Source organism: Oreochromis aureus, linkage group 18, assembly GCF_013358895.1.
Source record: "Oreochromis aureus strain Israel breed Guangdong linkage group 18, ZZ_aureus, whole genome shotgun sequence".
NCBI classification, from domain to species: domain Eukaryota; kingdom Metazoa; phylum Chordata; class Actinopteri; order Cichliformes; family Cichlidae; genus Oreochromis; species Oreochromis aureus.
The window spans coordinates 32,012,282-32,035,176 of NC_052959.1; the positions used below are offsets into that span (position 1 = coordinate 32,012,282).

The window sequence follows — 22,895 nt, forward strand, 5'->3', positions numbered from 1 at the left end:
CTTCGATGTGCTGAACCGGAGGATGTCAAGTCCATGTTTTTATTGGAGCGGTCGGCTGGAGCGAGCGATAATGAGTCTAAGTGAAGCTGTGGAGAAGCCTCGTGGTCATCCGTGTGACGGCCCTCGAATAGTAAGAGTCAAATCAGCAGGGTTCAGAAGGCGAGGTCGTCACATGGGTCACGTAGACTTCAGATAGTTCCTGGGAGTGCTTAGCAGGTCTTTGAAATGTGTGAATATACAGAGAGAGGGTGAATGCTGCCTCTGTGACAGTGTTCTAACTGTTAGTTTTATGAATGGACGGTTTATCTTCTTGGTTTGTTTTTATAGCTGATTAGACAGTTTTACTGATTTGGCCCATTTGATTGTTTCTGGTAAACAAACTGCTTCCACTCAGGATCCAAGGGCTCCCTAAATGGTTCAAAGTGAGTGTGAAAGTGATGAGTTTAGACTTTAAGAGCTTCATGTTGGGCTTTTTCTTCAGCATCACTCTGGGTTTAATGACGCGGGACTCTGACTTCCACTAGAGTCCAAAATTATAACTGCTTCGTTTATACTTTAGTCACTTCCTGGATGTGGTGGTGTTAGTCTGAGGTGAGGCTGACAGGACTTATCCAAACAGAATGAGCATCTCCATCGCTTTCCGTTCAAACAGCAGCTTTTCCCTCGATGCCACATACTGTCGACTCGTCAAGGTCACAGTGCGGCTGCCTGAGCTGTAAACCCATAACTTCTATCTTTTAAGGGCTGTGACGGCGCATCTGTCAAACAGCAGAGTAATGGAGACGTCAGAAGTGACAGCTCCAGAGCTGAGGACGATCTGTTCAGACAACGCTCAGTTAGCCGTGCACGCCTCGGCCCGCAGAGAAGTCCAAATCCCTGCTGAATTCACAGCTGCAGTCCCCGCGTGGAGGACAGTGAGGTGGTGCAGCAGCTCTGAACCCAACATCTGTTTGCTGCTGTTACAGTGACACACAGCACACCGGCAAAGTCATCCATCATAGAGGAGCTGTGAGAGCCAGAGACCACGATTACACAACAGAAAACAGCTTTCCATCAAATACAGCTCGACACCAAGAAGACACCAGCACTAAAACAGATCAATATTTTAAGGTAACTTTAAATTGTTGGGTCGTTCCTTAGAATACAAAGCACCTGGGGTGACTGTTGTGATTTATCACCATATGAATAAAACTGAATTGAATTCAAATTAATTGGAAGTGGAAAAAGATGGACGGATGGTTGGATGTGTTCTGTGCAGCTTTTCCAATTTGAGGTTTGAACTGTAAAATGGACGTTTAGGTGTTTGTGTTTTCTTATTTGGAGCAAACTAAACGCAGACACAGTGTCGTTATTCTACTGCTTTACTCTGCAAACAAAAGATGACAGTAATCGTAGATCTCTGGTTTCAGTTGAACTGCTCCGAAGTCATCATTTTACCTGCATCAGGTAGAAAAGACTCTGACAGTGAACTGCTTCTAGCAGAAAACAGACGCACTGGTGCATTTAGTGGTGTCGTTGGAGGAGATGAAAGAGGCTAAAAGAGGGTCAATAACAAACTTAGAGATGTCAATACTGTCATAAATAAACACCAGCGAAGCAACATCTGTATAACCCACTTTGAGTTACAGCAGGTGATTATATATGAGTTTTAAACATCTAGAAACAGTTACTCTGCTCCTACAGCAGAATAATGATATTTAGAATTATCAGTCTGAATTCACCATTTTTATTTATTTACTTTTATTAAACTGAAAACACTTTTTCATCATTCAGGTGTTCTATTTACAGAATCGTACACAAAGTGTAGCTTTTCCACTTTTTCCACCAAAGGAGTTAAAAATTCACATCTGGAGACAGATGTGCATGAACTGATGCCCACAGTGGCACAGGAGAAGTTTTTTATTTTAACAGCTTATTGATGAAGTACTCAGTATTGTAGAGGAAACAAGAAAAGCTTGGTTCGGTTTAGCCAATAGTCATACTAACTGCTAACTGCTGATTGTTGTGATGCACTTTAATAAGTTAGGAGGCAGAAACCTTTTAAACTTGATCGCTGTGATGTCACTGAATGGTTGCTACAGCCTGGAAGCAGCGTGGTGATGATCTAAAATCTGTGATTGTGTCATTTTGTCATTTGTCAGTTTTATTAAAGAGTTCAGAACCATGAGAAATTCTGTGAGATCGATCATGTTTTTATCAAAGAGTCACTTGAGCAGTGACTGTGTTTCACGTCAACATTCATTAAAGCAGCACGTGAAGCTTTTATGCAAATCTGCATCGCTCCATCTCATCCACCCACCTCCATCCATCAGCCCACCGGGTTCCTTAAACTCGGCTGTTTTCAGGCTCTGTGTGGTGTTTTCCCTCCTCTTAGAGGAACAGAGCAACTATTTAACATGAGTCCGTCTCCCGGCTGACCTTATCGCAGAATCCACCTCAGGACCAGGAAATTCATCTTTCCTGACAATCCGGTGACGGCCCGACTGCACGCATCAAGTCAGCGCGCTCTGACAGCCGTGCGTGGGGAGGCGGTAAAAACGGCAAAGCCGTATCAACCTGATTTTCTGCTTGGACAGCGCGCTGGCCCGGGATGCTGCTGTAATGTGGATAAGTAGGTGGACTATCAGCTGTTGGCGTTTCAGCCATCACACCAGGATTATCCACAGGTGTAACCTCACATCTTCTAAATCCAACTGACCTCAGCAAACGACTGAGGCTGGATTACATTTTTCGGCATACATTTAAAGACTGTGCAGATTTAGGGGTTAGGGTTAGGGTAACAAACGAAGAGGAGAGGCAGAAACGCTGCGTGCACAGCCCGACATGCTGAAACACCTCTGGGCTGATGTGAGGCGTTTCCTGTGGGCAGAGATTAAGCAGCGAGACACTTCCACAATGTTCGTCATACACAGCTCAGCTGTTTGTGACTCTGTGGCTCGAGGTGTTATGAAAGCTAAACGCTGTGAGTCAGCGCTGCGTCCACAGGTCAGCGAGACGAGCAGCCGGTGAATAGAAAGTTGGTTTTTTTTAAAGCTTTGCCTAAAGTGGAAAAATGACCAAGTAAAGCAGATGTGTCAGGCCTCGCTGATTTATTACAGCATCCACTGATCCTGGACCCAGCCTCAGTGCTGTGAAACATCGTTTTATCCTGAGAAATATTCTCCTCTGTTTACGTCACAGGAGCCACGACGGCAGAACTCAACAAGTTTTGCTGAAACACATAGTCTGATGTTTCTGTGTCGCCTGGAAACGACACCCAGCTCTTTGTTTTAGGGTTTGGTTTAAGACCACAGAGCAAGTTATTAACAAGATTTTCAGAAAACTGGAATTTATCCATAAAGTCCTCACAGAGTTCCTCTCATTGGATAGAAAAGCTTTTATTTTATGTTGACAAGAATCCACAGAGCCTGTCTGTGGATTCTTGAATTTAAGAAAAGGTAATACAGTAAATTTCTCAGATTACATAAGGTGCTGCATCGGTGCTTATTTTGCATCTTATTTAGTGATTAAATAGCTCAGAAATTAGCAAACAAAAACTACTTTCATCTTTAAGGCTTTATAAAAACAAGCACACTGATGTAAGGATTAAAGGCTCTGCTAACATCGTGATGTGGAGCTTGAACCATGGAGGCTGTCATAGCAACATCTGCACACATCTAATGCCAGCGCAGAGCTCCTTCATCTCTTTATGAGGCTGAAGATCTCGGGGGTAACGAGCATACTATGAGTTTAAATCCTGCTGATGATGCTGGCTAGAAGAGTTATTTATTGGCAGTAATCCTGACTTATATCTCTGAAACACTCCAAAGAATAAAAAAGACAGAGTGTCATTGTAACATCTGCATTTTTTCACATCCTGACTTCAAAGAAAACAAAGAGAACAAAGCTGGAGGATCGACCATGTGACAAACATGTTTATGTGTATTCTAACTGTAATGAACAGGTGGACAGAAACAGAAACACTGGAGCTTTTTGGCCTTCTGTCCTCTAAGAGACACTGACTGTTTTCCTGGTGACCAGAGGTGGTGATTTAATATTCAGAGCCTGCAGCAGGGTTCATCGCCCGGTGAACTGGAAGCTCGGAGCGACCCCGGAGTCCCAGAGGAGCAGGCTTTGTGTGTTTATTATTCTGCAGATCTGTTACATGTCAAGTTTATCTGGACGGTCTCTAATCACAGCTACAGTTCTGCCTCCACAAGACCGAATCATGGAAACACAAGAAGAGCGAGAATGAAAAATGATATTCCTCAAACACTAGGATCTTCAAATGACTGCGAACGGGAAGGAAAAGGGATGAATTCAACCTTCACCCAAGGACACTGCAGCTGGGATCACTGATAAATTCCTCCTCTTACCTGAGGAAGGTAAAAGCTCCACAGGGGACAGACAGTCAGGATCAGAACAACACTCAGGAAAGTCTTTTTAAACACAGAGCCACTGAATGAAAACATCATTAAAGTGTTTATATCCTTAAAAGAAGATATGAACTAAAAGTAGGCGGAGCTGTGTGCCTCAGATTACCATATTAGGGATATCTGCTCTCAGTGACATCACACAGATCCAAGTGTTTATTACCATCCATTCATCCATTTTGTTCTGCTTATCTGTATTCAGTGCAGACATGCACGGATTTTACTCTCCTCAGCCACTTCCTCCGATTCTTCCGGGATGACAAAAATCCCATTCCCAATCCGGTTGAGACATAGGCTCTCCAGCACATATTAGTCCTGTCCAGGGTCTCCACAAGGAGACAGGCCTGGAGACCAGCTGGCAACCTCCAGTCTACGAACTGATGTGTATTTCCTGACTACCTGAGAGTGGTTGCTGAAGGTTGCTGGCATTCCTGAGAGTAAAATTAGTCACAAAGGGGAACGGGATACTACACTGAAAACCTGTCACTGCCACTGGTCTCTCACATGGAAGACATCAACCTGTCTGCAAAAACCTCACAAAGCTGTAATGAAGTCGTAAAAAGTGCAACACAAACCACACACGGTTACAAAAATCTGTGATTTTCCAGCTAATCTGCATCATTTTTCTCCCACAGAGGAGCGTTCACTGTAAACTGGAATAATCAGCATTTCTGGGCCCCTGCACTCTGACCGGGCTGCTCTCAGTGAGGGAAACCTCACAGCTGCAGGCTGATATCAGCATACTGACAGGGAATCTGTGTGTGTGTGTGTGTGTGTGTGTGTGTGTGTTTAAGACAGAAACACTTTCAGAAGCAGATGTTTAACACACTACACATACTCAATTAACACCCTGGTAAGAGGGTCACCTTACAGGTGAGCGCTAATTACAGCAAAATAATTAGACTCATGACAGACCAGCGCTGTAATCCGAGTAGGGCCACTGCAAAGGAAACAGTCAGCGGCTACATTTTAAAGACAGTTTGTGTGCAATCAGCTAATCACAGCTCATCAGATTTACACAGGTGACTGAAATCAAAGTCCTTTTACAAGCACGCCTCTGACATTTTATCAGCTGTTAGTCTGAAGCCCTCACCTAACAGCAGGCAGAGAGAGCTGTAACTTTAATTTGTCCACAGTGTGCTTAAAAAGTGTGGCTTCTGTACGGTGGCCCTGAGAGGTCAAATCCATTGCAACTTTAAAAAAACGCAGCAGCAAATACAAAAATGCTGCAAAAGCACACAAAACACAGCAGAAGTGTTTTTGGGGAGACAAAAACGTGTCGGACCGGCTCCAGGAGTGACAGGTAACAGTAAACGGCTAATAGCAGCAACCTCACGTCTTCTTCTTCCTTTATCACACTGATCAATCGTCAGTGTCTCGATCCTTCACGTTTTTCATCGTCACTTCCACAGCTGGGGTTTGTTTTTACCTCTGTTGTGTTTTATACACATACATGTGTGTGTGTGTGTATATATATATATATCGTATAAAGAATTTATAAACAGGAATTCAAAGCAGAGCAAAGGGAAGCTCAGTATTCACACAGTTAACTTTTTCTGTGCCGTCAGCTCTGAAACTGACGGGACTCAAACCGCCGTCATTTCACCCACACGACTGATGTGACGAACCACCGGCTCACGCTCTACAGCCGTCTGACATCAACAACATCCACAACATCAAAACCACGAACACGTCAGCAACAAATCTGCCCTGAAACACCTCAAAATGCTCCAGTTATGTCTTTAGTGTGAGTCATTAGTCTGCAGAGTGTGTGGCAGTTGGGCAGTTTGACCTTCATAGACTGAGTATACAGTGTAAACATACAGTCTATGCTTTACATACAGAATATATATATATATCCCTAAAACTTAATAATTTATTGGAAAAACTGGACATTTTAGACTCTAAATACTCCTTATTGTTTGTAAATGACATCAAACATTTACATTTATGCAGTTAGGTCCATAAATGTCTGGACAGATGTTTTTATCTTGTTTCCTCTTCAGGATAAGACTGAAGTGCAGACTTTAAATAAACTCTTTGAGTTAAAGCTGAAAGTAGACGTTCAGAGGCCCAAAAGTGAGTGCTTGAATTTTTTTTTAAAAAGTATATAATCCATCAGTTTAGAAAGCATTCATTAAATTCAGTAACATTATACATAACCTGTAATATAAACCTGCTAATTTTGCTAACATGCTAACAGTTCAGTCAAAGTGCAGCTTCCATTGTCTCCTGTTACTCCACTGCACACTTTGCTGTTATGTGTTTTAAAGATGTTAAAGCGTCTTCATGTTTGAATTCTGGCTTTTTTCTTCTTTGTTCATTTTTCCTCCAGCTGCAGTTTTAAACGTGCAGCAGCACAGAACAGAAGCTGTGACACTGCAGACTGTACAAACTCTTCTTTAGTTATAATATTATTCCTCTAATCCACGCCTGATTGTTGTATATTTAGGCTTCGGGGCTTCAGGGTCAGTACTTTTAGACAGATTTCAGTAAACAGTCGCCACTGAGTCTCATCAGTCAGTCCCGCTCTGACACCTGGATGTAAATCACTCAGGATTATTGGCATCTTCGAGCTCACCGGCAGAGTCATTCTTCACAAACACGACAGAACAAAATCCTCGCTGACCGCCTGAACCCGCTCGTCTCTCTGACGCCACCGCCTCGCCTCAGGTACAGAACACTTTGTTCGTCTGAGAGCTCCTCATTAACCCGACAGACCGAGCTGGACGGCAGACTCATCCTGCCGACTGCCCGTCAGCCAACGTATTTATGTCTGATTCATGCTGCTTCACGCCACCCTCGACTCAAAATACATTAAGTGTTGTCCTGGTGAAACAGCTAACAAAGTCAACATCACAGAAAAAAGACAACACAGCCAAAAGTTTGTGGACAGCAGGTACATTTCAGACAGCTGTGCTCTTCCACCTGTTTTAAGGTTTTAGAGTCTTTATAAATGATGGGCGGAGCCATCGTGGCATCACCCATCTTGAAGCGTCTACATTAACATTTTTTCAGACGCTGTAAATGATGATATTTGGACACGAGGTTGAACAGCTAAATTATCAGCTGCGTCTACAGCCTGCACAGGTGCATCACACACTCCTGACAGAATCCTAGAATTTCATTCACGACATAGATGATGGTCTGTTAGCACCATTAACTGCACAGAAAACTAGATAATCACATTAAATATGTTTATTGTAAAATTTCTGTGATTAATTTAATATTTAAAAGCTTCAAAAGAATATGAAGAAACAACCGCTACGACTTTGTGTTCAAGCATTTCTGTATTGTGCTGAAGAGATTTCACCTGAAGCTGAACTAAGGCCAGGCTGTACTTGTTTTATGGTATTCCTTTGTACCACAAGGTGGTGCAGCGAGTCAATATAACCTTTATTTAAACAGGAAAGTCATTAATAGCACATTCTTTTCTAATAGAGTAACATGGGAAAAGAAAATGTCTTGAGGAAAATGGGAACGGCTAAAAAAGAAGAGTTAAAAACAGTGGCACACATCACAAAGCACAGTGCTGCCCCCTAATGGTGAAAGTTTCAGTTAAAATGTTTGCATGAGGGTAATTACAAAAAGTGCACACAAGCAGACGTGAGGCCTAACAGAAACCCAGCAGCTACACTCAGCATACCTGTCAAACACAGTAGCCACACCTCTAATTTATGCCACTCAGATAAATAGTAATTACTGACTGTAACAAAAATCCCACCATTTGGGATCTGCTGCTGCAGATTTCAAGTGAGATTATAGAGACATCTGGTGGCTGAACCAGTAAATTGCAACCAAAAAACACCATATTAAAATGTGCTTGCGTTTTACATCACACAAGTAAATGTTTCTGATTAATAAAGATAACTTTAGTGTTTTTATTCTTCTATATCCTCCCCCGGATGATCTGATATCGTCGTGTTGGTGTTGTTCCCAGATCATCATGAAAATGTTGTTCCAGGTTCAACATTGCAAGTGACCAATCACATTGTTGTGACGTTATTCTTTTGCCCGCCAAGCCATTCGTGCATTTATGAAATTTCAATGTTGCAAGGACAATATCAATTCTGCTTACCGTTTATTAAAGGGTCAGGGTTAGGGTCAGGGTCCGTTGATCGGTGGACAGAGGCGGTTTCTCGCAGCTTAACTACATTTTTTTGTTTTACGGCAGTTTTTCCCAGAGTCGCAAAAGTATGACGTCACAACATTCTGATTGGTCACTTGCAATGTTGATCCTGGAACAACATTTAGTTGATGATCTGGGAACAACACCAACACGACGATATCAGATCGTGCATCCTCCCCCAGAAGTTTGTAGCTGACACTGACAACAGCCTGTTAATGTTCGTTTATGTGTTGAGGTTCACTCTGAGTAAATCTCCTGTACACATATTTGATGTCTGGGCCTCACTGATCTCATTATTTCATACAGCCTGATTAATCAGTGAGTTCATTACAACAGTTTAGTAAATGATTATTAATAGTGACTGTTAAACACTGTTAAACTGGATTTTCTGTTTGTTTATATAGTTTTCCCTGATAGTAAATTAATATCATTAAAATATGCATTTTATTATGTTAATGTGTAGTTTTTACCACTTTCTGTCATTTGTAATATATTAAATTATAAAGTATTTGATTAAATTTGTCAGAACAAATGATTATGAAGCAGGAGGTCCAAATTCCCGGCATGTTGGTGAAGAACTTAATCACGTAGCTCTAAATAAGACGGCGTGGTGCTCAGATCTCACAGCACTTACTTCTCCTTGGCCCGCCTCTTCTCCTCCAGGTGCCGGTGAGCCTCCAGACGAGATTCGGGGGTGAAGCTGCACGGTGTGTGCCAGAACTCGCGCTCCCTTTGCTCCTCATCCTCCTCCAGGTTCTTTGGGTTCTCCTTCAGCTCCCGGTTCTCCTTATTCTCCTCTGACTCTGGACTGCTGAAACCAGAAGGTCTCAGGTCATCACTGAGTTTTTAAAGACAGTTTAAAGACTCTCCGATCACCCGAACTCATCAGGGTGACCTGTAAGTGTTGCTATGAATCACGTGAAGGTGGCATAACAGTAACTTTGCTGTGGCTGCACACTGGCAGTATAGGTCCTGGATCTTGATTCCCTATAGTTTTAGAATAAGTTTTAAGATGTTATCGTCACTTATTGTTACTTTTCACACCCTCTATCGCTGTTAGTGACACCTCTGACTGCCTTCTTCCAAAACAAATCTCTAAGTGTAAAGCAGATACAGGAGAGTTTCCAATTAGAGGCTCATAAGCCAAATCTAGTCCACACAGCAAACATATTTGTCACTTTTTTTCCCTCTTCCTCCTGATTTTAACAGTTTCACTTATTTGACTTGAATATTCTGCTGTTTGAGACCAGAGTTGTTCAACATAATCATGTGTATTAGCAGGAACTTTAATAAAAAGTGAAATCTTGTCTCACTGCAGTTTGTAGTCGCAGCATCTCAGAAACTTTCTGTACAAACTTTCCTAAAGAGAAATGATTTATCTTCTCACTCACGCCGTGTTGTTGATGTCGGTGTACCAGCGGCCGTCAAAGCCTGGCTTCCTCTCCTTCTTTTCCTCCTCAACTCCTGCTTCCTTCCTCCTCGCCTCCTCTTTCTCCTCAGCTCTCCTCCTCAGGTATTCCTGCTCCTGCTCAGCGACGCGCCTCCTCACCTCCTCCAGACCCTGCGAGGCTCGGATCCGTTCTGACCGGCTGATCTCCGTCCCGTCCAGACTCTGAGGACACAGAGCGAGAGCTGGGACTCAAACTCTGAACCTCTGTCAAGGTTTAAGCTCACAGCCTGACGACCAAACTGCTTTCAGTGGTCTTTAAACAACTTTCACACATTTTTCTCCTGGAGCTTCAGCAGCTGTTGCTTTCACTGAAGTGTTCTCAGCTCTGACCTTTTAACATCAGACTAACTGAATCCCTGCAGACACTTTTCCTTCATTCATTCAAATACTTTGTCATCACAATCTTCCATACGGAGCTCAGCTGCCTCAATCATCAATAAAAAATAAGAAAACCCAAACAAATTACAGCAGGTGTTTGTAAAAGAATTAAAAGTTCACATGTTCAGCCTCCGCCCCTCTGGATGTAGACGAGGATCCACCTCAGACGTTACCTTGAGCTGAGGCAGTGCAGCCACCACAAACTGCCTGTAGCCCTCGAACCGCGTGCAGGGGTTCCCCACCAGAAACAGTTCTCGGAGGTGGATGTTGTGTCTCAGGGACTCCACGCTGCTCAGGCGGCCCACGAAGTTCACCGTCAGGTCCAGTTTCTGCAGGCTCTCACAGCCTGACGAGCAGGAAGTAGAAACAGAAAGGCGACATGTTTACATGTTTACAGGCAGAAAAACTCTGATTAAACAGACACATTTCACAGGAACAAGCGCTGAATTAAAGCCTGTACATACTCTATGCACTGACCTTCAAGGTTTTCAATGACTTCAATGTTGTTCAAGGCCAGATTCAAGTACTCCAGCTTCTTCAGTCGGCCAACATTTTCTAAATGAACAAAAACAAAATCACAAAGTTCCTGTAAACGCAGCTCATGACGTTATATTATTATAAAATAACGGGTGAATGTTTTCCTTGGTAAGATGATGTGACAACACATCTAACATCTGACTGATAGCAGCTAAAGTAGTAGTGGCTCAAACATAAATACCACAACTGTTCTCAAGGCCTCACTTTCATAATAACTGGTGATAATTCAGTAAATAAACCAAGCCAACACTAAAATGCGGCCATTTCTTTCTTCAAAGGGTTCTACCCACACTGAGGCCCGTCTCACCGATCCTGGGGATGAGGTTGTTCTGCAGGTAGAGGATCCTCAGCTCCCTGCACCACCTGTCGAGGTGTTCGATCCTCTCGATGTCCTGCTGATGCAGAGAAACTTCCTCCAGGGAGAAGATCTCACACTCATTGTGCTCGGCGCGCCGGCGGATCAAATCCTCTGTGACTGAAACAGATTTTCCTTTGAACTTCATCTGAACCCGTTTCTAATAAAACCATCTTTCAATTCAATTCAATTTTATTTATATAGCGCCAAATCACAACAAAAGTCGCCTCAAGGCGCTTTATATTGTACAGTAGCTCGCACAATAATAAATACAGAGAAAAACCCAACAATCATATGACCCCCTATGAGCAAGCACTTTGGCGACAGTGGGAAGGAAAAACTCCCTTTTAACAGGAAGAAACCTCCGGTAGAACCAGGCTCAGGGAGGGGTGGGGCCATCTGCTGCACCCATCTGGGGTGAGAGAAGGAAAACAGGATAAAGACATGCTGTGGAAGAGAGACAGGGATTAATAACAGATATGATTCGATGCAGAGAGGTCTATTAACACATAGTGAGTGAGAAAGGTGACTGGAAAGGAAAAACTCAATGCATCATGGGAATCCCCGGGAGCCTACGTCTATTGCAGCATAACTAAGGGAGGATTCAGGGTCACCTGGTCCAGCCCTAACTATATGCTTTAGCAAAAAGGAAAGTTTGAAGTCTAATCTTGAAAGTAGAGATAGTGTCTGTCTCCTGAATCCAAACTGGAAGCTGGTTCCACAGAAGAGGGGCCTGAAAACTGAAGGCTCTGCCTCCCATTCTACTTTTAAATACTCTAGGAACAACAAGTAAGCCTGCAGTGCGAGAGCGAAGTGCTCTAATAGGGTGATATGGTACTACAAGGTCATTAAGATAAGATGGGGCCTGATTATTTAAGACCTTGTATGTGAGGAGCAGGATTTTGAATTCAATTCTGGATTTAACAGGAAGCCAATGAAGGGAAGCCAAAACAGGAGAAATATGCTCTCTCTTTCTAGTCAATCTTCTCAGCAGGTCAGGAGGTGTTGGGCAGAATCACTGCTGCAGGCTGGTTTAACCTGCTTCACTTAATCTCTAATCACAAATTATTCAATCAATATTAATTTATAGTAGATGCTAATTAGAAAAATAAAACTAAATAGCCATGTTTGTTGTTAAACATAGTTTTAAGTCGGTTAAAAACAGGATCCTGATGACCTGAAATAATCCGTTTTTTAAATAATTAGGATGTCTTTACTTTCATGGCCAAAAAAGTGTTCAAAGCTCAAATTTACAAAAACATAATTCTGTTTTCATAAATTCAAGTTAAGTTAAAGCATGCCTGTCTTTACTTAAAGTACTTTTTAAAACACAAAAACTCAGAGCAATCCTCTCCCACATAAATAAACCTCTTATTTTTAGCACCATAAAAATAACATTATTTTTAATTTTTCAATGTAGTCAAAGTAAAGAGGAGTTTGGGTCTTTTCATATAAAATCTGGAAAGAAAAATCACCTGACCCCCCTCAGAGTCAGCTGATTTTTGTATAATAAATTTATACAAAGATTTAACTTCGAGTTATGGATATTTAATGAGTGACAGGCCCTCAGAGTACATAAGAGTGGGCTGAAATTTGGGACTTTTTCAGTAAAAAGAAATGCATTTTTTTTTTTTGATTCATAAGAAATTTTCAGGGTTAAAAACACGTTTAAGCTGCAACCAAATCAACTTTAAACCCAGTATCACAATCTTTATACCTCCTCTAGTTCCCTGTAAACATACACCTGTGATGTTTGAGAAACCCAGAACACCATTAAAAAACTCACTTTCATTCCGAACTATGTTTCTAGTATCCTTCAAGTGTCTTCAAACTATCACGGTATACAAGTACTCGAACTGCTCACAGATATATGAATATATATTTTTAATCATTCAGAGAATGAGAGAACTATTTTTACTAAGACAGAATAACACTCTGGAAATACTTCCTGATCAACAGTGAACGTTTTCTAACAACATGCTAGCTTGAATTTCACCGCCATGACCGTCCAGTGAACTCATACCAGGAACAAACCGGTTCAAAGCGGGTTTTAAAACAACAAAAGTTCACGGACAGGACACAAACAACAGCTATTATATCAGTTATTAACACAACACAACACATGGTGCTTTATCGGTATTTATTTTTGCTTCTATTTCTTTCACTTACTGTAAACCATCGTCCTCTCCGTGGCCAACCGTTGCCCTGGAAACCAAACAGCAGCTGCTGCGTTCGAGTGCTGTGGTAAACTGCACCACTCCAAACGGACTACAAATGAAGTTACAGTGTTGACGGTGCTTTTTGAAATTACCCTCTACTGATTTTAAGACTGTCACGACGGAGGCGCGGGTATTCACGAATAGGAATGATGAGATCTTTTCAGATGTGTGGTGCTGTTTAACTTTGAAGTGTGCTTACTTTAATCACCTGAAGAGGCATTTTGCTAGGCTCTTCCCAGTAGCGGTTTTTGATACGGGCGACATGGGCGGTTGCCCGGGGCGGCATCGTGGTGGGAATGTCATAGGCACCGATCGGTTTTCTATCGCCCATTTGCTGAGAGTAAGGGCGCCCTCCGTTTACGAGGTGCGCCTGCTGCTTGCGGCACAGGGAGGAGATGGCGGGGTGGCGGGGGCTTCTCTGGCTGGCTGGAGCAGCATCTAATAATCAACTCGCAAAATAAAACAAAATAAAAACAAACCAACAAACACGAAAACACCAGACATCATGATACAGACTTATAATTTGCACCGATGTTTTTTCGAAATTCTATACGGGAAAAGTGAGCGCGAGAGCCCTCGGTGCGCCTGCGCGCTGCTGAAGTCAAAGTAAACTTTATTGTCGCTACATACAGTCCAGTATGTAGAGAGACGAGATGACGAGGCTCCAGTTACAACAGTGCAAGTAAACAAACAATAAATATAAGAAGAGTAAGAAAATAAATATACACTTTAGGACTCGGGGTAAAGGGATCAATGACAATTCAAAATTTATAATTTACAGTTTGATGATTTAAAGTCTCACACAACCAGTCGAAAGGGGAGGGGGGCCGGCTGCTTCCAAATACAGCACATTTCATTCATAATGTTGTAAATCCAAGCCCATTATGTATTCATGATCTGAAATACGCCTTAGACAAAGTGAATCTGTGAACTAAGGTGTAGGTCTGTTAGGTTATGTTGTGGTGATCCTCGGGTTGGGGGATTTGTGTTCACACTGGAGTGCAAAATTAAAACCAATGGAAGATGGACAAGTAAAAGTTCAAAGCCATCAGGTGCTCAGTTTAGAAAAAACAGAAAAGAAGAGGAGGAGAAACGAGCAAAAGATACAGGTAAGCAGATGTGTCATTGGATAATGGCAGGTCATCCTGAAACAATCAGAATCAGAATACTTTATTAATCCCTAAGGAAATAATGTGGGTTACAGTTGCTCCAAGAAGAAATGGTAAAAATAGTAACAGTAACAGACTAAACTCCAAACAATACATTATGTTACAGATTTTAATATTAATTAGTCAGTGTCAGTTGTTGATTTGTCCTGTTCTCATTGTATGAAGAATTATGATGGCTGTTTGGTAGCCGTTTGCATACAATGCATACTCTGTCTCTTCTACGTGTGTGTGTTTCTCTGGTGAAATTCAGTATGGTTCTGACAACAGTTTTATGTTAATGTACAATCCTTAATATGTTTTTAAGTGCGTGTGTGTGTGTTTGGGGGGCAGAGGAGTGTTCGCCCAGGGCGCCAAACAGGCTAGGACTGCCACTGGCTCTTCCACTGTAACTAAAAAAACGTGTTGTTAATTACTGAGGCTGTGATGATTTACAGCACTATGTTCAACCTCGGTTGAAAGACATTTGGGGGCATAATGTCAAAGAGCAATAGCTAATATGTTATTGTTAAAACTGGAACGTTTGAAATATTTAAAAAGATTATCTAAAAATACGAAAAGGAATCCAACAATTGTATCAAATGTAATATACTTAAGTGGAAATTGGTATTTATAATGTGTACTTGAACCTAGCAAGGCTAGATTTTGATCTTTTATTTTGAAAGTTGTGGCGGAAGTTGCTAAAGAGACTACGGATCCACTCCAAACAAAAACGGTCGGTACTCCAAACAAAAACGGTCGGTGCTCCGCAGCATCCATCCTTCTTTTCACCGGGTTTGAAAAACCCTTTCTCGGCGTGAAAACGGGCGGGCCGTCGCTCCTCTGCTGAGTCCACAGTGTTTGTTATTGTCGATTTAATTCGCGGTTCGGCGGCTGGTGTCGTTTCTCGGTGGCTGAACATGACGAGCTATACAGGGTTTCACTCTCAGCTGACGTCCATCATGGAGGCGCTGACCAAAGCGGCGGTGGCGGAGATCTGCGAGCTGGTGGACGACAGCTACGCGGTGCTGCGGCTGGAGATCACCCGCAGCCACAAGGAGAACGAGGCGCTGCGGAGGAAACTGGAGCTCATTGAGTCCATCATCGCCCGGGGTCACCGGGGCAGCGCCGCCGTGCTGGAGGAGGAGGAGGGCGGCGAGAGGCTGCTGGATTTCACCGCGGGTGAGTTTTCAGGCTGTCGGTCATCTGCAGGTCAGTGACCCCGGTGATGGTGGAAGGATGTTTCGAGCGCGAGACATCCTGTGTCTAGGCGCACAGCGCGTTTCAGAGCGATGTGAACCAAACTCCACTCAAACACAGTTTAAAAAGCGTTTTTTCACTGCCCTGTCAAAGATTCAGACACTTTTGTCTCCGCATGATGGTTTCCAATATTCATGTATAAATTCGGCTTATGAATCAAAGTCAGCACTGCACTCAGTGAACACTTTATGTTGGTGTTTTCACTGTAAACCAAACACTGACAATGGATGTCTACAAGTCCCACTTTGAATGAACCAAACTTTCCAGCTGCTTCCATCAGCCGAAATAAAGAGATGGTGTAAAAGACGCAGAAAATACAGAGTAATTTAATCCTTAATTACTAACATTTTAATAACAAAAAAGAGCATAACTACAAAAACAGGAAAGATTTTGAGATTTAAAGGTTTATTTCATTAAATGACTTCTGTTTATTATTATTTTTTATTTTTAACGCTACCAAAGTTACTAACTTTGATATTTGGGGGGCTAAGGTGGGAGTTGGCAGCTGCTGTTTGAGGATTCAACCAGCAGGTGACCAGTTATAAACCCTTTATAAAACCAGTTAAACCTAGTATGAAACCTGTATAAACAGTTAGAAACCCTTATAAAACCAATTAGACCCAGTATAAAACCAGTTTCAAACCAGAAGAAGAGATGATATAAAACCAGTATAAAAGATGTTTGTCCACTTTTTTAGCTTCATTGTATTTTTTTCATTTATTGACCTCTTTTATATGTTTTTTTAATTTAATTGAGCTTTTTGTTATTGTTTTGTCATATTTGTGATTTATTGATCTTTTCCACTGTTGTTTAACATTTTAGCTGCTTTGTTAGAAGAAGTTCCCAGCTCCTGGATAAATAAAGAATATTTAATCTTATTAAATAACCTGATAACTACAGAGCCGCTGTCTGATTCAAATCCCTTAAAAAGATTAAATTAAGTTTAGGTTCTCTGCATGTGCAAGATTTGGTCTGAAAGATGAAGCATTCAATCATATCATGTGACTTTAAAACCTTTAAAGTTTTAAGTTCCTCACAGTTTTAAAATCAGCACAAAACGGAGGCAGGAGTGGATCCTGTGTTTCGTGTTTTTCAGTCTCCTGATTCACTTAAAGACCTTTTCTTTGTGTTTGTGGTGTTTTTTAAAATTCTCTCAGATCGTGCCTCGCCTGCTGCAGTCAGCGCCAAGCAGCCGAAGGCGTTAAACCTCAGACGATGTGGACGTGTCGTGGTGCTGGAGATGACCACGGAGGCGAGTCCTGCCAACAAAGAGGTGAGATTTCCCACCACATCAGCTCTGATCAAACCCGATCAAAGTCAAATAACGATGTGATGTTAATGTGTAACACGAGGAGGGCTTCCTTTTTAATTTTCAGAAATGTTTTTGCCTCGTGGTGTTGTTTTTTAATCAGATTAGAATTAAAATCTTAGCAGTAAGCTCAGTGAAACTTTCTGTTTTCCTCTGAATGATTTTAAAACAAACAGCTGAACTAAAATGACGTCAGCTCCACGTTTGATCAGTTTTACTGCACAAAAGTTTTCCTCTAAAATAAATAATCAAAAAAATAATGAAAAGGTCTAAAGTCTAATAAAGTTTGCACAGATTTTGATAAAAAGATGAAAATGGAATGAGTTTGGATATTTAGAGAAAATGTGAAAAGTCGATAAAAAGCGTTCATCGTAATCAGGCCACACTTAGCAGGTCTCCCTGAATCAGAGGAAGCAGACAAAGTCTCCCAGAGACATCAAAGACAAAACAGCAGGAAGAACATCTCCGGACAAAAGGCCGGTTTTCTGCACAGCGTTGCCTTTTTTCCTCTAAACAGCAGAAGATGTGTCACTGTCACAAACACTTACTACAGCTCTGCTTTTTCTAACTGTCAGGACGGTTCGACAGCAGCTGCAGAGGAGACAAACGAACAGGATGTTGTTCTGATAAAAGAGGAAACGCCAAAAGAGGAAGCTGAATCTGACCTCGCTACAACAGACGAGCTGCTTATCAGTGAGGACGGTGAGCAAGCCAGCAAAATGTATTTAATTCCAGGTGGAGGCACAGAGACACTGTGTGGATGTTAAGTGTGTCTATTGATTTAGTTTAAGTGCATCATTATTTAAGAGCAACAATCACAGATTTTCTTCTTTAAAAATGCTAAAACTCACGTGTTAAATCCTTACAGTAAAAACAAACAATCAATAAGAGGATATTTTAAGCTAGCACCAAGTTCCACCAAATAAAAGCAGCAGAAGCAAAATCACATCAGACCAACTGCAGTCCAGTCAATTTAAACTTTCAAAATAAGAGCGAGGGGACTGGCCAGCAGTAAATGGATGGATTTTTTTTCCTCTGATGAATGAAAAATAAAATTGTAAAGAAAACTTTTATTCTGTTTTTTCATTTGTTTTTCAAGACTTTATTTATGCATTTATTTTACCTCAAGGATAAAATATACTTTATTTATCCTAAAGTTGGGAAATTCCTGTTTTACAGCTGAAAAAAATTAAACATAAGTAGTTTAAATAATACTAAATTTAAAAAAAATCTGAAAATAAAATAAATGAAATAATTAGAAATTTAAATATGAGCATTAAGTAACAGCCACAGACTGTATAAAACAGGGGTGACCAAACTTTAATTTAATTTAATTGGCCCGCAAGTAATTTTATAAATAGAATAGAATACTGCCCGCACGTCAACTTTTGCTTGAGTGTATTGCACTTCTTAGTTTTAACACCAGGGGGAGCTACTGTTGATCAAGGCAGTTGCTCCACCAAAAAGGACAATCACAGAAGAAATTTACCCCAAGTTACCAAACATGGCAGAACCAAAGAAGCGAAAGGTAGAAAGTGAGTGCAGAAAATTTAAGACACGGTGGGAGAGTGAATATTTCTTCAAGGAATTCAAGGGGACGTGTGTCTGTTTGATCTGCACTGAAACTGTGGCAGTTATGAAAGAGTATAATGTACGACATCATAATGAAACCAAACATCAGGCCTATGCATCCTACACTGGTGCTGAGCCAGAGCAGAAATTAAAGCAAATGCTAGACCTCATAAAACGCTGCCTCGTTAAAGTCACCGAAATAATGTGCCCAGAAAAAGTGCAGGACTTCAACAACGTCAGCATGTCCAGAAATACAGTTGTGCGACGCACTGAAGACTCGCCAGCCAACATTAAACTGCAACTGTCTGATAAAGCTGTGCTTTTGATTTTTACTCCATCGCATGCGATCCGAGCACCGATGCCACAGACGCCGCACAGCTGCTAATTTTTTTGCGGGGAGTGGACGAGAGCACGAGCACTTTAGGTGAGTAAAAAATATATTCCACAGTACCCGTGTGTTAATAAGCATGCATGTGCAGGTACACATGCTTCAAATATCAATAATGTGCATCAATTCTGTCACTACCCTGCTTTTACGCACCACTTTCTTATATGCGTTTTTCTTGTTAACACACAGAGTACACACCGCTGTGCACAGCGCACGCACACGCAAAGTCAGCTGATCTCATCTGATGCAGATCTGCTCCTTGATCAAGTGACATTTGTCCGGATTTTTGGCACGAGTGGCGTCGGATCAGCACCGTGGCTGGATGGCCCGATTTACATACCCAGCGCAGCTGATACTCACCAGAATAATTTACTAAAATTATATGCACTCCTGTTATTAAGTCCATTTCAGTCTGTTAATGTTGATAACCGTTTCAAACGAACGTTAACAGGTGTGTTGCTAAGCCTAAGAACTTAAATAACAAGCTTGAAATGTACCCGTCCCATTTCCCCCTTTATTGTTTTTTCTCTGTGCTGTAAATCTTCTGTCCAAGAAGAAATCTGCTGCTGTTCTGAGAATGAGCTACCAAAGCTTTCTCTGAATAATCAATAAAGATCCATTTATGGAAAGCTGTGATGAAGGCAGTTTTGTCTTTAATTATATTCAACAATATAACACATTTGACCACTTTTAAGTGATTTTTCTAACTTTAATACACTACAGTTAAGGTTATATACCTAATTTCTAGTAAGTGGCCCAGCCCCTCCTATATTTGTATGTATGTGGCCCTCAGTGAAAAAAGTTTGGACACCCCTGATATAAAATATGAAAAACGAGGCTGATATGGAAGCGCCTTAAACCTGTGTTCTGTCTGAAGGCCACCAAGTGGCGATAGATGTGGTTGCAACAAGATTTCTGGTCCTGTTGAAGAAAACAGCTTTCTGACCTCTGACCTCTGTAAGCATCTTGCTGCTAAGTTTATGTTCTCTCCCATTTTGGGTCACTCTGAATTTAAAAAAAAAGAAGTTTTGAAAATCTTGGTCATGTTTCAAAATGATCTGCAACCTGTCAGTCACAAGTTTTTAGCCAATGAGCATGATTCCACCGTCAGACCCGCCCCTCATCACCTCTTGTTTTTTTGCAGTCAAGCTGGCGATGGCAGAAACCGTCAGGCTTTAAACTGTCTGTGGTAACAATATATGAGAAAGTATAATTTCAAAATAAAAGCAAAATGTGGTAGTGCACGTGCAGTAAAAACAGCTGTTTTTGTTTCTGTCACATTAAAAAAAAAAAATCACCTGATAAAAGAGGAAGAAGAGATTCCTGACCTGCTCCGTTTGAGCTTCAGTTTTCCTCTGTGTGTCTGCAGGGACCGAGGTGCCGACGTCAGAGACGGAGGACAGTGAGCAGGCCGCTTCTCGGTTGAGGATCTCAAACACAACCTGTGCCGACCTTCGGCCGTGGGACCAGAATAATAACGCAGTCTCAGAGCAACTCGCGCATCACGAGTCCCGCAGCACGCCAGGATCCCCGCGCCCTGCAGGGGGCATCGAATGCTGCTCCTCGGACATCGTGTTTGACTTGGCGTCCGAGTCGGAAGACCGCGTTGCATCTGCGGCTCACAGCAGGAAGTCGTTCCTGCTTGAGTCAGGAGGAAGTCCCGCCTCGCTGCCTGGGACCTCGGAGCTGAAGCGTGGCGTCTCCCTAATCAGTTCACTGCCCTTTGACTCAGAGCTGGATCTGTGCTCATCATGGACCAATCAGGGCCTGCCGAGCATGGTGCCCGTCCCTCACCGGCCGTACCTGAAGCCGGACCAGCGTCCCACGCTCATGGACAAACCATCTGACTTAAACGCCAGCGGTTTCCCTTTGGCGCTGGCGCTCGGTGGCTCCAGGCTGGACACTCTAGAGCTCAACCGCTACAGCAGGGACCGCCGCTTCGTCTGCAGCTACTGCGGCAAGTGCTTCACATCCTCCCGGAGTCTGGAGACGCACGTGCGCGTGCACACCGGCGAGCGGCCGTACAGCTGCGCTCAGTGCGGCAAGCGCTTCACACAGTCGGGTCACCTGAAGACGCACCAGAGTGTGCACACCGGGGAGCGGCCTTTCGCCTGCGAGCACTGCGGGAAGAGATTCGCCGGCAAGCAGAACCTGAGGATCCACCAGCAAAAGCACCATCAGGGCGAGCAGGCGGTTGCAGCCTTTTAACCCGGCGACATGAGAATTCGCCGCTGTTACTCAGTTCTAAGACATTTGATTGGAAACTGATTTTATATCCACTGATCAGCCAAAACATTAAACACTCCTAACAGGCTTCCCTGAATAAATAACATCGTGTACGCTCTGATTACAGTGGATGTTCAGCTCGCAGCACATTTCTAGAGACGAGAAGAATTATTGTTGCCATCTGACCAGCCTGAAGGTGGAGGAACAACATGGGAGGAGCCAAGCAAAAGAGTAAAAACAAAGGAAACACAGGAGAAACCCTGGGACTGTTCCCTGTGCATCAGTCACCGTCAGAATCTAACTTATCCACTTCATATCTGCTTCTTCACTCTGTCATCGTCCACTTCTGTCTGCAAACTCTTCTTAAAGTTCCACTAAACCAGGGGTCGGCAACCCTGGGCACGCGTGCCACAGCTGGTACGTTAAGGGTTAACTGATGGCACGACCATAGCTGGACTGGCCATCGGGCATACTGGGCATTTGCCTGGTGGGTCGATGGTGATTTATATTTTGTTTTTATGGGCCAATGATTTTTTTTTCTTGTAACGGTATAAACAATGAGAGGTGGTGGATTGGCGAGATGCTGGCCGATGTGTAAAAATAACTCAGTTGTTTGGTGGTGGCTGTGGCGGAGCTTCCACAGAGGCCAGCAGGTGGATGAGGGAAAGGGGGAGGCAGGAGGAGGAGAGACGTGAGGCGGCCGCTGGTCCGAGTGTCAGGTGAACTGAACTTCAGGTAAAAAGTTATGACCTGCAGTCTATCTGGGTCAGATATAAACCAAGTTTAGGTGGAGTTTATTTTCGTTGTGCTGACTTTTTACAGTCAGTTACAATAACTCGTACTGCGTACTAGCTAGCATGACAGAGTTTCTATACAGCTGGGTGGGTGCTATGATGTTACTGATAGTGAACTTTATTTTATTCATAAGGTTAGTTAGTAGAGTTGCCAACCGTCCCGTAAAAAACGGAATCGTCTCGCATTCAGAGAAAATATTACGCGTTTCGTGTTGAGCTGAGAAGGAACACAGTTTGTCCCGGACTTCAGCTACAATGAAAAAGACACAAAGCTGGAGTTATTCTGCGTCTTTACGCTGTCAGCTGCCTCTTCTTCTCTCCCCTCCCTCTCCTGTTGCTACTTCAATCATGAAACTGATCCATGATCAGCTGATCAGCTTTTCTCTCTTGTTTGTTTATCGCCCACTTTGGGCCAGAAAGAGGAAACCGCCGGATGTCGCGCTAAACAACAGCAGCGCGTTTAAGCTTGATCAGCTGCTGTTAGAATTTATTTAATATTAATTTCTAGTATCAGCTGATGTTTGCTGGAGCCACAGCTGTAAAGCTGCTGGTCATGATATCGGTTTGGTTATCTGGTGAGAGGGAAACATGAAGATGAAACCAGGAGATGTCCTTACTGAATCATCAGAGCTGAACAGGTGATGGAGAAACAGGTTTACCTTTTAGGTGACATGAATGAGTTGAAGGGAAGTTATGAACTGTTTCTGAGAGACAGAAAAGG

At 42.6% G+C, this 22,895-nt stretch overlaps 2 protein-coding genes across 4 annotated transcripts in view; one reads left to right on the top strand and one right to left on the bottom strand.

Annotated features, from left to right (window-relative positions):
* The window catches only part of dnaaf11 (dynein axonemal assembly factor 11), a 37,453-nt gene extending 23,903 nt beyond the window's left edge, over nucleotides 1–13,550 (bottom strand). Inside the window, exons 1-6 of one of the 3 annotated variants that reach the window (XM_031735093.2) lie at nucleotides 13,431–13,550; nucleotides 11,214–11,381; nucleotides 10,847–10,924; nucleotides 10,543–10,715; nucleotides 9,933–10,153; nucleotides 9,176–9,352 (exon numbers count right to left, since the gene is read on the bottom strand). In XM_031735093.2, the coding sequence (XP_031590953.2) occupies nucleotides 9,176–9,352; nucleotides 9,933–10,153; nucleotides 10,543–10,715; nucleotides 10,847–10,924; nucleotides 11,214–11,381; nucleotides 13,431–13,440 (827 nt within the window). In that variant the 5' untranslated portion in view covers nucleotides 13,441–13,550. Of the gene's footprint in view, nucleotides 1–9,175; nucleotides 9,353–9,932; nucleotides 10,154–10,542; nucleotides 10,716–10,846; nucleotides 10,925–11,213; nucleotides 11,462–13,430 lie in introns of those variants that run through there. The other 2 variants (XM_039602059.1, XM_039602060.1) reach the window with 2 other exon arrangements.
* Nucleotides 13,551–15,200: 1,650 nt separating this feature from the next.
* Nucleotides 15,201–21,979, top strand: si:dkey-7l6.3 (zinc finger protein 467). Its single transcript, XM_031735232.2, has 4 exons — nucleotides 15,201–15,807; nucleotides 17,043–17,158; nucleotides 17,770–17,896; nucleotides 20,524–21,979. The coding sequence occupies exons 1-4, from the start codon at nucleotides 15,546–15,548 to the stop codon at nucleotides 21,360–21,362; spliced, it is 1,344 nt and encodes a 447-aa protein (XP_031591092.1). The 5' UTR covers nucleotides 15,201–15,545; the 3' UTR covers nucleotides 21,363–21,979.
* Nucleotides 21,980–22,895: the final 916 nt, after the last annotated feature.

Coding starts and splice junctions, on each gene's coding strand:
- si:dkey-7l6.3 (XM_031735232.2), top strand. CDS start 15,546: ATGACGAGCTATACAGGGTTTCACTCTCAGCTGACGTCCATCATGGAG. Junction 17,159..17,769: donor CGAGTCCTGCCAACAAAGAG/GTGAGATTTCCC, acceptor TCTAACTGTCAG/GACGGTTCGACAGCAGCTGC. Junction 17,897..20,523: donor GCTGCTTATCAGTGAGGACG/GTGAGCAAGCCA, acceptor GTGTGTCTGCAG/GGACCGAGGTGCCGACGTCA.